At 45.8% G+C, this 17,515-nt stretch overlaps 2 protein-coding genes across 7 annotated transcripts in view; one reads left to right on the plus strand and one right to left on the minus strand.

The window, feature by feature from the left end:
• Positions 1-15: 15 nt before the first annotated feature.
• On the plus strand, positions 16-6,179 carry LOC110518951 (60S ribosome subunit biogenesis protein NIP7 homolog). Of its 2 annotated transcripts, XR_005039882.1 has the most exons (6): positions 16-187; positions 509-595; positions 725-863; positions 2,017-2,157; positions 5,155-5,327; positions 5,385-6,179. XR_005039882.1 is itself a non-coding variant. In XM_036964345.1 (5 exons), exons 1-5 carry the CDS (start codon positions 132-134, stop codon positions 5,272-5,274), a joined length of 543 nt encoding a protein of 180 aa, XP_036820240.1. In that variant the 5' UTR covers positions 16-131; the 3' UTR covers positions 5,275-6,179. The 2 variants fall into 2 exon arrangements, 1 of the variants encoding a protein (XP_036820240.1); XM_036964345.1 differs by having other exon boundaries at positions 5,155-6,179.
• Positions 6,180-8,314: 2,135 nt separating this feature from the next.
• Positions 8,315-17,515, minus strand: part of terfa (telomeric repeat binding factor a) — a 29,654-nt gene continuing 20,453 nt past the window's right edge. For 3 of the 5 annotated variants that reach the window (XM_036964349.1, XM_036964346.1, XM_036964350.1), the window contains exons 7-13: positions 17,136-17,336; positions 16,265-16,463; positions 15,283-15,419; positions 14,559-15,053; positions 12,730-12,812; positions 12,556-12,653; positions 8,315-8,800 (exon numbers count right to left, since the gene is read on the minus strand). In XM_036964349.1, the coding sequence (XP_036820244.1) occupies positions 8,642-8,800; positions 12,556-12,653; positions 12,730-12,812; positions 14,559-15,053; positions 15,283-15,419; positions 16,265-16,463; positions 17,136-17,336 (1,372 nt within the window). In that variant the 3' untranslated portion in view covers positions 8,315-8,641. The remainder of the gene's footprint in view (positions 8,801-12,555; positions 12,654-12,729; positions 12,813-14,558; positions 15,054-15,282; positions 15,420-16,264; positions 16,464-17,135; positions 17,337-17,515) is intronic. The other 2 variants (XM_036964348.1, XM_036964347.1) reach the window with 2 other exon arrangements.

Here is a 17,515-nt window from a genome sequence, read left to right on the forward strand (position 1 = left end):
GACGTCACTATTACATCCACTTCCGTTTTCCTGCACATGAATTTCCGCTCACTATCCCCACGCTGTAGCGTTTATCAAGCTACATTCAGTGGGCACAATATTGTAAGGAAATTAGCGAATCCTTTAACAAAATGAGGCCTTTAACAGACGACGAGACAAAAACGATGTTTGAGAAACTCTCCAAATAGTGAGTATTGACATGTGATCTTGAAAGACGAGGTTGACGTTATTTTGAAACTGTTATGGGCTGTTCAGACTCGCTCCATGCTTGATCAACCAAACTCGTGGTTTTGCCTGCTAGTTAGTGCACAGGGTTGATAAACACCAGTCTATATCCAGTCGCTTTGGTGCTATGCTCATGATGACAGGCTTTAACCTGCACCTAGTTATGCTTCTCAGCAAGCTGGCTAATACGTCGTCTGTGTAGATGACACGTGATTTGAAATGGACTGAAATTCTCTGAATCTACATTGACAATGTGTGACACCTTCCTCTTGTCTGTCCGCAGCATTGGTGAGAACATCAAACACCTGGTGGATCGACCCGATGGGACATATTGCTTCAGACTTCACAATGACCGTGTATATTACATCAGGTAAACGACGCTACAGAGCTGCTGTTATTGTTAAATTAAATATTACCTAAAGCAGGTTACTTCACGATCATCTCTTTGGGTAGTTAAGATATTGTCTTATTTCCACTTCTTTTTTTTTTGTTGTATCAGTGAGACAATTCTGAAGTTGGCTACCAACATCTCCCGTGGTAAGTTGGTGTCGGTGGGCACCTGCTTTGGGAAGTTCACCAAGACCATTAAGTTCCGCCTGCACATCACAGCACTGGACTTTCTGGCACCATATGCCAAGGTAAACAAGAAGCAGGAAGTGGAGGCCCTCTGACCTCTCACTATGTATAATGATAACCACGTTAGAAGGTAAACAAGAAGCAGGAAGTGGAGGCCCTCTGACCTCTCACTATGTATAATGATAACCACGTTAGAAGGTAAACAAGAAGCAGGAAGTGGAGGCCCTCTGACCTCTCACTGTGTATAATGATAACCACAGCCATGTTAGAAGGTAAACAAGAAGCAGGAAGTGGAGGCCCTCTGACCTCTCACTGTGTATAATGATAACCACGTTAGAAGGTAAACAAGAAGCAGGAAGTGGAGGCCCTCTGACCTCTCACTGTGTATAATGAAAACCACAGTCATGTTAGAAGGTAAACAAGAAGCAGGAAGTGGAGGCCCTCTGACCTCTCACTGTGTATAATGATAACCACAGTCATGTTAGAAGGTAAACAAGAAGCAGGAAGTGGAGGCCCTCTCACTGTGTATAATGATAACCACAGTCATGTTAGAAGGTAAACAAGAAGCAGGAAGTGGAGGCCCTCTGACCTCTCACTGTGTATAATGATAACCACGTTAGAAGGTGAAGCAGGAAGTGGAGGCCCTCTGACCTCTCACTGTGTATAATGATAACCACAGTCACGTTAGAAGGTAAACAAGAAGCAGGAAGTGGAGGCCCTCTGACCTCTCACTGTGTATAATGATAACCACGTTAGAAGGTGAAGCAGGAAGTGGAGGCCCTCTGACCTCTCACTGTGTATAATGATAACCACAGTCATGTTAGAAGTGTAGATATTTTAACATTTTAAAAAATGTCACTAGGCAAGTCGGATAAGAACAAATTCTTATTTACAGTGACAGCCTACTGGGGAACATTGGCTTAATGCCTTGTTCAGGGGCAGAACAACATTTTTTTTAACCTTGTAAGTCTGGGGATTCGATCCAGCGGCCTTTCGGTTACTGGCCCAATGCTCCAACCAGTAGGCTACCTGCCGCCCCAAAATGACTCTGACGACAGCCAGGCGAGACGAGAGGTTTAGTTCGATAATCATATTTGCGTAAGCTTTAAAATGAACATCAATATCTCTCTCAACCGACAGGATCTCAGTTAAGACCTTGGTAGTCCTGTAATAATGGAGCTATGGTCTGAGTAGCTGAACCCTCTGTGTGTCCAGTTCAAGGTGTGGGTTAAGCCTGGGCAGGAGCAGTCCTTCCTCTATGGGAACCATGTGTTGAAGTCTGGACTGGGGAGGATCACAGAGAACACCAACCAATACCAGGGTGTGGTGGTGTATTCCATGGCTGACGTACCGCTGGTGAGTTGGCCCTCCCCCTTCACATACTGTCCATTATCCAATCAAATCAGTCAACATATAGCCCTCCCCCTTCACATACTGTCCATTATCCAATCAAATCAGTCAACATATAGCCCTCCCCCTTCACATACTGTCCATTATCCAATCAAATCAGTTAACATATAGCCCTCCCCCTTCACATACTGTACATCCATTATCCAATCAAATCAGTTAACATATAGCCCTCCCCCTTCACATACTGTACATCCATTATCCAATCACTTCAGTCAATATATAGCCCTCCCTCTTCACATACTGTCCATTATCCAATCAAATCAGTCAACATATAGCCCTCCCCCTTCACATACTGTCCATTATCCAATCAAATCAGTTAACATATAGCCCTCCCCCTTCACATACTGTACATCCATTATCCAATCAAATCAGTCAACATATAGCCCTCCCCCTTCACATACTGTCCATTATCCAATCAAATCAGTCAACATATAGCCCTCCCCCTTCACATACTGTCCATTATCCAATCAAATCAGTCAACATATAGCCCTCCCCCTTCACATACTGTCCATTATCCAATCAAATCAGTTAACATATAGCCCTCCCCCTTCACATACTGTACATCCATTATCCAATCACTTCAGTCAATATATAGCCCTCCCTCTTCACATACTGTCCATTATCCAATCAAATCAGTCAACATATAGCCCTCCCCCTTCACATACTGTCCATTATCCAATCAAATCAGTTAACATATAGCCCTCCCCCTTCACATACTGTACATCCATTATCCAATCAAATCAGTTAACATATAGCCCTCCCCCTTCACATACTGTACATCCATTATCCAATCAAATCAGTTAACATATAGCCCTCCCCCTTCACATACTGTACATCCATTATCCAATCACTTCAGTCAACATATAGCCCTCCCTCCAGTCATTATCCAATCACTTCAGTCAACATATAGCCCTCCCTCTTCACATACTGTACATCCATTATCCAATCACTTCAGTCAACATATAGCCCTTCCCCTTCACATACTGTACATTATCCAATCAAATCAGTCAACATATAGCCCTCCCCCTTCATAGTGTACATCCATTATCCAATCACTTCAGTCAACATATAGCCCTCCCTCCAGTCATTATCCAATCACTTCAGTCAACATATAGCCCTCCCTCTTCACATACTGTACATTATCCAATCAAATCAGTCAACATATAGCCCTCCCCCTTCATACTGTACATCCATTATCCAATCACTTCAGTCAACATATAGCCCTCCCTCCAGTCATTATCCAATCACTTCAGTCAACATATAGCCCTCCCCCTTCACATACTGTACATTATCCAATCAAATCAGTCAACATATAGCCCTTGCCCTTCACATACTGTACATTATCCAATCACTTCAGTCAACATATAGCCCTCCCTCCAGTCATTATCAAATCAGTCAACATATAGCCCTCCCTCTTCATACTGTACATCCATTATCCAATCACTTCAGTCAACATATAGCCCTCCCTCCAGTCATTATCCAATCACTTCAGTCAACATATAGCCCTCCCTCTTCACATACTGTACATCCATTATCCAATCACTTCAGTCAACATATAGCCCTTCCCCTTCACATACTGTACATTATCCAATCAAATCAGTCAACATATAGCCCTCCCCCTTCATAGTGTACATCCATTATCCAATCACTTCAGTCAACATATAGCCCTCCCTCCAGTCATTATCCAATCACTTCAGTCAACATATAGCCCTCCCTCTTCACATACTGTACATTATCCAATCAAATCAGTCAACATATAGCCCTCCCCCTTCATACTGTACATCCATTATCCAATCACTTCAGTCAACATATAGCCCTCCCTCCAGTCATTATCCAATCACTTCAGTCAACATATAGCCCTCCCCCTTCACATACTGTACATTATCCAATCAAATCAGTCAACATATAGCCCTTGCCCTTCACATACTGTACATTATCCAATCACTTCAGTCAACATATAGCCCTCCCTCCAGTCATTATCAAATCAGTCAACATATAGCCCTCCCTCTTCATACTGTACATCCATTATCCAATCACTTCAGTCAACATATAGCCCTCCCTCCAGTCATTATCCAATCACTTCAGTCAACATATAGCCCTCCCTCTTCACATACTGTACATTATCCAATCAAATCAGTCAACATATAGCCCTCCCCCTTCACATACTGTCCATTATCCAATCACTTCAGTCAACATATAGCCCTCCCTCTTCACATACTGTACATTATCAAATCAGTCAACATATAGCCCTCCCTCTTCACATACTGTCCATTATCCAATCAAATCAGTCAACATATAGCCCTTCCCCTTCACATACTGTCCATTATCCAATCAAATCAGTCAACATATAGCCCTCCCCCTTCACATACTGTACATCCATTATCCAATCACTTCAGTCAACATATAGCCCTCCCTCCAGTCATTATCCAATCACTTCAGTCAATATATAGCCCTCCCTCTTCACATACTGTCCATTATCCAATCAAATCAGTCAACATATAGCCCTCCCCCTTCACATACTGTACATCCATTATCCAATCAAATCAGTCAACATATAGCCCTTCCCCTTCACATACTGTACATTATCCAATCACTTCAGTCAACCTATAGCCCTCCAGTCATTATCCAATCAGTCAACATATAGCCCTCCCGCCAGTCATTATCCAATCACTTCAGTCAACACATAGGGCAGCTTTCCCAGAGTTTAACTAAGACTAATGGAGAATCTCCATTAAAGGCTTTTTGGTCCAGGACTAGACTTAAATCTGTGTGGTAAACCGACCCATACTGTCAGTTCTACACAGCATCTCTGTTGGATAGTGATCGCTTGACAACCTTTCAGACAAGCTAATATCTAAAGCACCAGTAACCATAGTAACTCCTAGGTAACCGTGACGTGCAGGTTTGAACCCAACTGAACACGCCCCTCTGGTCTTCCTGCAGGGTTTTGGAGTGGCAGCCAAGTCCACCCAGGAGTGCAGAAGAGTGGACCCCATGTCCATCGTTGTGTTCCACCAGGCAGACATCGGAGAGTTCATCAGGTCTGAGGACACGCTCACATAAGGAGTCGTCAAACTGGACCACCCTACAAACTGGACTATCAATTATACACAGTGGTACTTCCCTCTCCCCGGGGACCACCCTACAAACTGGACCACCCATTATACACAGTGGTACTTCCCTCTCCCCGGGGACCACCCTAGAGGGTTGGGAGGTACAGCTGTGTGACACGTCTGATGGTCCCTGAGAGGTTGGGGGAGACCCTGGTCTTCAGGATATGATTGTGTATTTCCCTCTAATTTACCAAGGGGCCAGTGACGGTCTGGATGGTTTCATCAAGCTGTCAGCTACCAACATCCTTGTCACTATGGCTGAGTGACTTAGTCAGCATCCCTGTCACTATGGCTGAGTGATTTACATTCAGCTACCCAACATCCCTGTCAATATGGCTGAGTGATTTACCCAACATCCCTGTCACTATGGCTGAGTGATTTACATTCATCTACCCAACATCCCTGTCACTATGGCTGAGTGATTTACATTCATCTACCCAACATCCCTGTCACTATGGCTGAGTGATCTACAGTCAGCTACCCAATATCCCTGTCACTATGGCTGAGTGATCTACAGTCAGCTACCCAATATCCTTGTCACTATGGCTGAGTGATTTACATTCATCTACCCAATATCCCTGTCACTATGGCTGAGTGATTTACATTAATCTACCCAACATCCCTGTCACTATGGCTGAGTGACTTACATTCAATCAAAATAAATGTTTTTGTAAATTGAATATTTGAGGTTTTATGTAGTATTCATAATCTGTATGGTTCTCTGGTTTAAGCGATTTGCATAAATATTATTATGCAGTTAATTCCATCAGCATAACATTAAAACTGTTTTGATATACTGAGATGTTTTTGTTTTTTTCTCCTGAATAAATATTGGATCTGTTACTAACACTTAAATATAGCATGTATTTCCTGTGGCTATTATACACTGCTCTTTCCTGTAAACTCAATGCTGGAAGCTGGCCAGTCCTGTTGTAACCGTTAGACCAGTCAGTAGAAACCAGTCCTGTGGTAACCGTTAGGTCAGTCAGTAGAAACCAGTCCTGTTGTAACCGTTAGACCAGTCAGTAGAAGCCAGTTCTGTGGTAACCGTTAGGTCAGTCAGTAGAAACCAGTCCTGTTGTAACCGTTAAGCCAGTCAGTAGAAACCAGTCCTGTGGTAACCGTTAGGTCAGTCAGTAGAAACCAGTCCTGTGGTAACCGTTAGGCCAGTCAGTAGAAACCAGTCCTGTGGTAACCGTTAGACCAGTCAGTAGAAACCAGTCCTGTTGTAACCGTTAAGCCAGTCAGTAGAAACCAGTCCTGTGGTAACCGTTAGGCCAGTCAGTAGAAACCAGTCCTGTGGTAACCGTTAGGTCAGTCAGTAGAAACCAGTCCTGTGGTAACCGTTAGGCCAGTCAGTAGAAACCAGTCCTGTGGTAACCGTTAGACCAGTCAGTAGAAACCAGTCCTGTTGTAACCGTTAAGCCAGTCAGTAGAAACCAGTCCTGTGGTAACCGTTAGGCCAGTCAGTAGAAACCAGTCCTGTGGTAACCGTTAGGCCAGTCCTGTGGTAAACGTTAGGCCAGTCCTGTGGTAAACGTTAGACCAGTCAGTAGAAGCCAGTCCTGTGGTAACCGTTAGACCAGTCAGTAGAAGCCAGTCCTGTGGTAAACGTTAGACCAGTCAGTAGAAGCCAGTCCTGTGGTAAACGTTAGGCCAGTCAGTAGAAGCCAGTCCTGTGGTAAATGTTTGGCCAGTCAGTAGAAGCCAGTCCTGTGGTAACCGTTAGACCAGTCAGTAGAAACCAGTCCTGTGGTAACCGTTAGGCCAGTCCTGTGGTAAACGTTAGACCAGTCCTGTGGTAACCGTTAGGCCAGTCAGTAGAAGCCAGTCCTGTGGTAACTGTTAGGCCAGTCAGTAGAAGCCAGTCCTGTGGTAACCATTAGGCCAGTCCTGTGGTAACCGTTAGGCCAGTCCTGTGGTAAACGTTAGACCAGTCCTGTGGTAACCGTTAGGCCAGTCAGTAGAAGCCAGTCCTGTGGTAACCGTTAGACCAGTCAGTAGAAACCAGTCCTGTGGTAACCGTTAGGCCAGTCAGTAGAAACCAGTCCTGTGGTAACCGTTAGGCCAGTCCTGTGGTAAACGTTAGACCAGTCCTGTGGTAACTGTTAGGCCAGTCAGTAGAAGCCAGTTCTGTGGTAACCGTTGGGCCAGTCAGTAGAAGCCAGACCTGTGGTAACCGTTAGGCCAGTCAGAAGCCAGACCTGTGGTAACCGTTAGGCCAGTCAGAAGCCAGTCCTGTGGTAACCGTTAGACCAGTCAGTAGAAGCCAGTCCTGTGGTAACCGTTAGGCCAGTCAGTAGAAGCCAGTCCTGTGGTAACCGTTAGGCCAGTCAGTAGAAGCCAGTAGAAGCCAGTCCTGTGGTAACCGTTAGGCCAGTCAGTAGAAGCCAGTCCTGTGGTAACCGTTAGGTCAGTCAGTAGAAACCAGTCCTGTGGTAACCGTTAGGCCAGTCAGTAGAAACCAGTCCTGTGGTTACCGTTAGACCAGTCCTGTGGTAACCGTTAGGCCAGTCCTGTGGTAACCGTGAAACCAGTCCTGTGGTAACCGTTAGGCCAGTCCTGTGGTAACCGTTAGGCCAGTCAGTAGAAGCCAGTCCTGTGGTAACCGTTAGACCAGTCAGTAGAAGCCAGTCCTGTGGTAACCGTTAGACCAGTCAGTAGAAGCCAGTCCTGTGGTAACCGTTAGACCAGTCAGTAGAAGCCAGTCCTGTGGTAACCGTTAGACCAGTCAGTAGAAGCCAGTCCTGTGGTAACCGTTAGACCAGTCAGTAGAAGCCAGTCCTGTGGTAACCGTTAGACCAGTCAGTAGAAGCCAGTCCTGTGGTAACCGTTAGACCAGTCAGTAGAAACCAGTCCTGTGGTAACCGTTAGACCAGTCAGTAGAAGCCAGTCCTGTGGTAACCGTTAGACCAGTCAGTAGAAGCCAGTCCTGTGGTAACCGTTAGGCCAGTCAGTAGAAGCCAGTCCTGTGGTAACCGTTAGACCAGTCAGTAGAAGAGAAGTCTTTATTTTACCAAGAAAGACAAGTGATAAAATAAAATACCTCTATAAACATGTCTAAAACAAAATGGCAGAATCAACATTTATCTTAGTCCAAAGGCCCTCTGCCCATCTTCAGCTTCCTGTTGACAGATGTGCGATGGGCAAACATGTATCCTTTGTGGAAAGGAAACATCCATTCTCAACTGGATAACGTCATCATTGTCTTGCGTAGCTCCGAGGCCCTCCAGCGTTCGAATTCGTTACTGCACCCCGTAGTAAATGTAAACGAAAAATCTAATTTCTTATTGGACAAGTTAGACGCTTTGGTCCCCTCAGACCAACTGGAGTTTCTTCATGGTTCTCCACCGATCCTTGATGTTCACGGCGGTTCGGCCCAGGAAGGGGAAAGAGGACTTTACTCTGGACCAGTTCCCCTCTCCGTAGCGCCTCACTCCCTCCTTCACCCACTCCGTCTCCTCTGCTGTCCACATCTACAGGAGGGACACAACAGAACACTCAAGGTATAGTAAACAACACTTAGCGTTAACATTGTAAACACACTGTAGGGGACAACACTTAGGGTTAACATAGTAAACACACTGTAGGGGACAACACTTAGGGTTAACATAGTAAACACACTGTAGGGGACAACACTTAGGGTAAACACACTGTAGGGGACAACACTTAGGGTTAACATAGTAAACACACTGTAGGGGACAACACTTAGGGTTAACATAGTAAACACACTGTAGGGGACAACACTTAGGGTTAACATAGTAAACACACTGTAGGGGACAACACTTAGGGTTAACATAGTAAACACACTGTAGGGGACAACACTTAGGGTTAACATAGTAAACACACTGTAGGGGACAACACTTAGGGTTAACATAGTAAACACACTGTAGGGGACAACACTTAGGGTAAACACACTGTAGGGGACAACACTTAGGGTTAACATAGTAAACACACTGTAGGGGACAACACTTAGGGTTAACATAGTAAACACACTGTAGGGGACAACACTTAGGGTTACACCAGTAAACACACTGTAGGGGACAACACTTAGGGTTAACATAGTAAACACACTGTAGGGGACAACACTTAGGGTTAACATAGTAAACACACTGTAGGGGACAACATAGTAAACACACTGTAGGGGACAACACTTAGGGTTAACATAGTAAACACACTGTAGGGGACAACACTTAGGGTTAACATAGTAAACACACTGTAGGGGACAACACTTAGGGTTAACATAGTAAACACACTGTAGGGGACAACACTTAGGGTTAACATAGTAAACACACTGTAGGGGACAACACTTAGGGTTAACATAGTAAACACACTGTAGGGGACAACACTTAGGGTTAACATAGTAAACACACTGTAGGGGACAACACTTAGGGTTACACCAGTAAACACACTGTAGGGGACAACACTTAGGGTTAACATAGTAAACACACTGTAGGGGACAACACTTAGGGTTAACATAGTAAACACACTGTAGGGGACAACACTTAGGGTTAACATAGTAAACACACTGTAGGGGACAACACTTAGGGTTAACATAGTAAACACACTGTAGGGGACAACACTCAGGGTTAACATGGTAAACACCCTGTAGGGGACAACACTTAGGGTAAACATAGGGGACAACACTTAGGGTAAACATAGGGGACAACACAGTAAACACACTGTAGGGGACAACACTTAGGGTTAACATTGTAAACACACTGTAGGGGACAACACTTAGGGTTAACATGGTAAATACACTGTAGGGGTAAACACTTAGGGTTAACATGGTAAACACACTGTAGGGGACAACACTTAGGGTTAACATAGTAAACACACTGTAGGGGACAACACTTAGGGTTAACATAGTAAACACCCTGTAGGGGACAACACTTAGGGTAAACATAGGGGACAACACTTAGGGTAAACATAGGGGACAACACAGTAAACACCCTGTAGGGGACAACACTTAGGGTTAACATTGTAAACACACTGCAGGGGACAACACTTAGGGTTAACATGGTAAACACACTGTAGGGGACAACACTTAGGGTTAACATGGTAAACATACTGTAGGGGACAACACTTAGGGTTAACATAGTAAACACACTGTAGGGGACAACACTTAGGGTTAACATAGTAAACACACTGTAGGGGACCACACAGTAAACACCCCGTAGGGGACAACACTTAGGGTAAACATAGGGGACAACACTTAGGGTAAACATAGGGGACAACACTTAGGGTAAACATAGGGGACAACACTTAGGGTTAACATTGTAAACACACTGTAGGGGACAACACTTAGGGTTAACATGGTAAACACACTGTAGGGGACAACACTTAGGGTTAACATAGTAAACACACTGTAGGGGACACCACTTAGGGTTAACATAGTAAACACCCTGTAGGGGACAACACTTAGGGTAAACATAGGGGACAACACTTAGGGTAAACATAGGGGACAACATTGTAAACACACTGCAGGGGACAACACTTAGGGTTAACATAGTAAACACACTGTAGGGGACAACACTTAGGGTTAACATAGTAAACACCCTGTAGGGGACAACACTTAGGGTAAACATAGGGGACAACACTTAGGGTAAACATAGGGGACAACACTTAGGGTAAACATAGGGGACAACACAGTAAACACACTGTAGGGGACAACACTTAGGGTTAACATTGTAAACACACTGCAGGGGACAACACTTAGGGTTAACATGGTAAACACACTGTAGGGGACAACACTTAGGGTTAACATAGTAAACACACTGTAGGGGACAACACTTAGGGTTAGCATAGTAAACACACTGTAGGGGACAACACTTAGGGTTAACATAGTAAACACCCTGTAGGGGACAACACTTAGGGTAAACATAGGGGACAACACTTAGGGTAAACATAGGGGACAACACAGTAAACACACTGTAGGGGACAACACTTAGGGTTAACATTGTAAACACACTGCAGGGGACAACACTTAGGGTTAACATGGTAAACACACTGTAGGGGACAACACTTAGGGTTAACATGGTAAACACACTGTAGGGGACAACACTTAGGGTTAACATAGTAAACACACTGTAGGGGACAACACTTAGGGTTAACATAGTAAACACACTGTAGGGGACAACACTTAGGGTTAACATTGTAAACACACTGTAGGGGTAAACACACTGTAGGGGACAACACTTAGGGTAAACATAGGGGACAACACAGTAAACACACTGCAGGGGACAACACTTAGGGTTAACATACTGTCTCCTCCAGTAGTTCTGTTGTATCCAGAACCTAAACTCACCCTCTTCCTGTCTCCTCCTGTAGTTCTGTCTCCAGAACCTAAACTCACCCTCTTCCTGTCTCCTCCAGTAGTTCTGTTGTATCCAGAACCTAAACTCACCCTCTTCCTGCCTCCTCCGGTAGTTCTGTCTCCAGAACCTAAACTCACCCTCTTCCTGTCTCCTCCTGTAGTTCTGTCTCTAGAACCTAAACTCACCCTCTTCCTGTCTCCTCCAGTAGTTCTGTTGTATCCAGAACCTAAACTCACCCTCTTCCTGTCTCCTCCAGTAGTTCTGTTGTATCCAGAACCTAAACTCACCCTCTTCCTGTCTCCTCCTGTAGTTCTGTCTCCAGAACCAAAACTCACCCTCTTCCTGCCTCCTCCGGTAGTTCTGTTGTATCCAGAACCTAAACTCACCCTCTTCCTGCCTCCTCCGGTAGTTCTGTCTCCAGAACCTAAACTCACCCTCTTCCTGCCTCCTCCGGTAGTTCTGTTGTATCCAGAACCTAAACTCACCCTCTTCCTGCCTCCTCCGGTAGTTCTGTCTCCAGAACCTAAACTCACCCTCTTCTTGCCTCCTCCGGTAGTACTGGCGTTGTCCTCAGAACCTAAACTCACCCTCTTCCTGCCTCCTCCTGTAGTTCTGTCTCCAGAACCTAAACTCACCCTCTTCCTGTCTCCAGAACCTAAACTCACCCTCTTCCTGTCTCCTCCAGTAGTTCTGTTGTATCCAGAACCTAAACTCACCCTCTTCCTATCTCCTCCTGTAGTTCTGTCTCCAGAACCTAAACTCACCCTCTTCCTGCCTCCTCCGGTAGTTCTGTTGTATCCAGAACCTAAACTCACCCTCTTCCTGCCTCCTCCTGTAGTTCTGTTGTATCCAGAACCTAAACTCACCCTCTTCCTGCCTCCTCCAGTAGTTCGGTCTCCAGAACCTAAACTCACCCTCTTCCTGCCTCCTCCGGTAGTACTGGCGTTGTCCTCAGAACCTACACTCACCCTCTTCCTGCCTCCTCCAGTAGTACTGGCGTTGTCCTCAGAACCTAAACAAAGACAGATGTCAGAACTCCATAGTAAATCACTAGTAATAAACATTATATAGTTTTGAATCATAATTACTGTCTTTGTGAGGGGAGTCAAATAAATCCTCTTCATCGCTCCACCTATCCTTGGATTCCTTAGCAACGCTGAAGAGCTGCTTCCTGCAGATGACATCACCATTATAAAAGAGAGAAAGTCGATCAGCTGTGATCTTCAACATCATCCTCTATGGCTGAAATACATAACCATTCAGTCGGAAGTTACCATACACCCAGGTTGGAGTCATTAAAACTTGTTTTTCAACCACTCCACAAACTATAGTTTTGGCAAGTCGGTTAGGACATCTACTTTATGTGACAAGTAATTTTTCCAACGATTGTTTACAGATTATTTCACTGTATCACAATTCCAGTGGGTCAGGAGTTTACATACACTGAGTTGACTGGGCCTTTTAAACAGCTTGGAAAATTCCAGAAAATGATGTCATGGCTTTAGAAGCTTCTGATAGGCTAATTGACATCATTTGAGTCAAATGGAGGTGTACCTATGGATGTATTTCAAGGCCTAGATTCAAACTCAGTGCCTCTTTTGCTTGACATCATGGGAAAATCAAAAGAAATCAGCCAAGACTTTAGAAAATAAATTGTAGATCTCTGGTTCATCCTTGGGAGCAATTTCCAAATGCCTGAAGTTACCACGTTCATCTGTACAAACAATAGTACGCGAGTATAAACACCACGGGACCACGCAGCCGTCATACCGCTCAGGAAGGAGATGCGTTCTGTCTCCCAGAAATGAACTTACTTTGGTGTGAAAAGTGCAAATCAATCCCAGAACAGCAGCAAAGGACCTTGTGAAGATGCTGGAGGAAACAGGTACAAAAGTATCTATATCCTCAGTAAAACAAGGCCTATATCGACATAACCTGAAAGGCCGCTCAGCAAGGAAGAAGCCACTGCTCCAAAACCGCCATAAAAAAAACCAGACTACGGTTTGTAACTGCACATGGGGACAAAGATCGTACTTTTTGGAGAAATGTCCTCTGGTCTGATGAAACAAAAATAGAACTGTTTGGCCATAATGACCATCGTTATGTTTGGAGGAAAAAGGGGGAGGCTTGCAAGCCGAAGAACACCATCCCAACCGTGAAGCACTGGGGTGGCAGCATCATGTTGTGGCGGTGCTTTGTTGCAGGAAGGACTGGTGCACTTCACAAAATAGATGGCATCATGAGGAGAGAAAATGATGTGGATATATTGAAGCAACATCTCAAGACATCAGTCAGGAAGTTAAAGCTTGGTCGCAAATGGGTCTTCCAAATGGACAATGACTCCAAGCATACTTCCAAAGTTGTGGCAAAATGGCTTAAGGACAACAAAGTCAAGGTATTGGAGTGGCCATCACAAAGCCCTGACCTCAATCCTATAGAAAATTTGTGGGCAGAACTGAAAAAGCTTGTGCGAGCAAGGAGGTCTACAAACCTGACTCAGTTACACCAGCTCTGTCAGGAGGAATGGGACAAAATTCACCCAACTTATTGTGGGAAGCTTGTGGAAGGCTACCCGAAACGTTTGACCCAAGTTAAACAATTTAAAGGTAATGCTTCCAAATACTAATTGAGTGCATGTAAACTTCTGACCCACTGGGAATATGATGAAAGAAATAAAAGCTGAAATAAATAATTCTCTCTACTATTATTCTGACATTTCACATTCTTAAAATAAAGTGGTGATCCTAACTGACCTAAGACAGGGAATTTTACTAGGATTAAATGTCAGGAATTGTAAAAAACTGAGTTTAAATGTATTAGACTAAGGTGTATGTAAACTTCTGACTTCAACTGTATGTCTACAATCACATCAGAAGGGAGAAGACAGAATGATACTATACTATATAGTTCTACATACCACTTCAGATCAGGTCCCTTTTTACTGGTGGAGGCCTTCTGAGGGGTGGGGCTTCTCTGGTGGATGTGGCTTGTCTGAGGGGTGGGGCTTCTCTGGTGGGTGGGGCCTCTCTGGGGGGTGGGGCTTATCTGGGGGGTGTGGGTGGAGCTTCTCTGGGGGGTGGGGCTTCTCTGGGGGGTGTGGGTGGAGCTTCTCTGGGGGGTGTGGATTCTCTTATGTGAAGAGCCTCTCTGGGGGGTGGGGCTTCTCTGGGGGGTGGCGCTTCTCTGGGGGGTGTGGCTTGTCTGGGGGGTGGGGGTAGGGATTCTCTTATGTGAAGAGCTTCTCTGGGGGGTGGAGCTTCTCTGGGGGGTGGGGGCGGAGCCTCTCTGGGGGGTGGGGGCGGAGCTTCTCTGGGGGGTGGGGGCGGAGCCTCTCTGGGGGATGGGGGCAGAGCCTCGCTGCTCAGGGGTGTCATCTAGAATACACACATCCTCCTCAGGGTCAGACGAGGTCCTGGAGTCAGACAGAGGTGGTATTCATTAGGGCACACCATAGCAAAACGATTTGCAATCGTTTCTTATTGGACAAGGTCAGGAAGTCCCCTCCTCTCCCTTTCAGTCAACTTCCACTTCCCTTCGTCAAACTCGTCAACTCGTGTCCCTCGTTAGAAATGTGTTAAAGAGACAGTTAAAAGGTGCTTCCATTAACACATGCAGGGACGTCCTTCTTGTTCCTGACTTACTCTTCGGTTATCTTGCCGGCTCCTCGTTTTCGATACTTCCGTGTCGGTGGGCTGTAGGTGGAGGCGGGGCTTAGTGGGTCAGCCCGGCTGACTGACTCCTCCCCGTTGGATACTGATTCTCGAGAGGCCGTAGAATCCTACACACCAGAGTTATAATATGAGGTAATGAGTCCTACACACCAGGGTTATAATATGAGGTAATGAGTCCTGCAAACCAGGGTTATAATATGAGGTAATGAATCCTACACACCAGGGTTATAATATGAGGTAATGAGTCCTACACACCAGGGTTATAATATGAGGTAATGAGTCCTACACACCAGGGTTATAATATGAGGTAATGAATCCTACACACCAGAGTTATAATATGAGGTAATGATTCCTACACACCAGAGTTATAATATGAGGTAATGAGTCCTACACACCAGGGTTATAATATGAGGTAATGAGTCCTGCAAACCAGGGTTATAATATGAGGTAATGAATCCTACACACCAGGGTTATAATATGAGGTAATGAGTCCTACACACCAGAGTTAAAATATGAGGTAATGAGTCCTGCAAACCAGGGTTATAATATGAGGTAATGATTCCTACACACCAGAGTTAAAATATGAGGTAATGAGTCCTGCACACCAGAGTTAAGAGTCAATTCAAGAAGTTTGTTCAAATTCAATCCATGAACATAATGACTCCATTAAACCCCTATTCCTCCTGCTCTCTTCCCTCACCATCATCAATCCACCAAGTGATTCATTAACAACTCACAGGAAAACAGACATTAAACCCCTATTCCTCCTGCTCTCTTCCCTCACCATCATCAATCCACCAAGTGATTCATTAACAACTCACAGGAAGACAGACATTAAACCCCTATTCCTCCTGCTCTCTTCCCTCACCATCATCAATCCACCAAGTGATTCATTAACAACTCACAGGAAGACAGACATTAAACCCCTATTCCTCCTGCTCTCTTCCCTCACCTGGCTGTCTGGCTCCATAACCAGCCTGGCTATGGTATGAGGCCAGCCTCGGCTCTTCCACTGGGGGCCTGGTGCCAGGCCAGCAGGGGGAACCAGGTCAGCAGGGGGAACCACGTCAGCAGGGGAAGCCTCCATTGGACTGTCGGACTCTCTCTGGGACCTGGGGACGTCCTGCTCCAACACAGCGTCTGAGCCCTGCCTGGGGTCATGTCAGATTCAGGTTTACCAGGGGTCACTCCCAATACACTTTAACAATGAAAAGAGACAGACACACAGTAGTGGACACAACATCAACAACATTAAAACTAGACAAACTGGGGAGCAGAACAGTCCATAGGACCAGCCTGGAGAAATACACTCTGTTTGGGATGACAAGGAGTGAAACAGACTGGTACCCAGGCTACCATAGGACAGGAAGCAGCAGGGTAGTGATATGACTGGTTCCCAGGCTCCCATAGGACAGGAAGCAGCAGGGTAGTGATATGACTGGTTCCCAGGCTCCCATAGGACAGGAAGCAGCAGGGTAGTGATATGACTGGTTCCCAGGCTCCCATAGGACAGGAAGCAGTAGGGTAGTGATATGACTGGTTCCCAGGCTCCCATAGGACAGGAAGCAGCAGGGTAGTGATATCACTGGTACCCAGGCTCCCATAGGACAGGAAGCAGCAGGGTAGTGATATCACTGGTTCCCAGGCTCCCATAGGACAGGAAGCAGCAGGGTAGTGATAAGACTGGTTCCCAGGCTACCATAGGGGAGTGATATGACTGGTTCCCAGGCTACCATAGGACAGAAAGCAGCAGGGTAGTGATATGACTGGTTCCCAGGCTACCATAGGACAGGAAGCAGAAGGGTAGTGATTTGATTGACAACCTGGGGCTTTCAGAGAGGTGCAGGAGAGGTTCCTCTTGGTCCACAGCAGCACCTCCTTTTCCTGCGTTCTCCTCCATCACCTCCCTTTCCACCTCCTCCTCCAGCTCGGCAAAGGTCATGGGCTCCCTCAGCTCCTCGGCCAGGGCTGTATAAACGGCCATCAGCTGGCTGCGGGTCAGCAGGACGCCACCGGGGGGAGGACTGGGGAGAGAGAGAGGGGGAGGTAGTTTAGACTGGGAGGACTGGAGGGAGAGAGAGATAGAGGTAGTTTAGACTGGAGGGAGAGAGAGAGGGAGGCAGTTTAGACTGGGAGGACTGAAGGGAGAGAGAGAGGGAGGCAGTTTAGACTGGGAGGACTTGAGGGAGAGAGAGAGGGAGGC

The sequence above is a fragment of the Oncorhynchus mykiss genome, chromosome 26 (assembly GCF_013265735.2).
Source record: "Oncorhynchus mykiss isolate Arlee chromosome 26, USDA_OmykA_1.1, whole genome shotgun sequence".
NCBI classification, from domain to species: domain Eukaryota; kingdom Metazoa; phylum Chordata; class Actinopteri; order Salmoniformes; family Salmonidae; genus Oncorhynchus; species Oncorhynchus mykiss.

What these genes read in the sequence shown, in the direction of transcription:
- LOC110518951 (XM_036964345.1), top strand. Translation starts at nt 132, where the DNA reads ATGAGGCCTTTAACAGACGACGAGACAAAAACGATGTTTGAGAAACTC. An exon ending in TTTGAGAAACTCTCCAAATA is followed by an intron (nt 188 to 508) that starts GTGAGTATTGAC and finishes GTCTGTCCGCAG; the next exon opens with CATTGGTGAGAACATCAAAC. An exon ending in TTCTGGCACCATATGCCAAG is followed by an intron (nt 864 to 2,016) that starts GTAAACAAGAAG and finishes CTGTGTGTCCAG; the next exon opens with TTCAAGGTGTGGGTTAAGCC.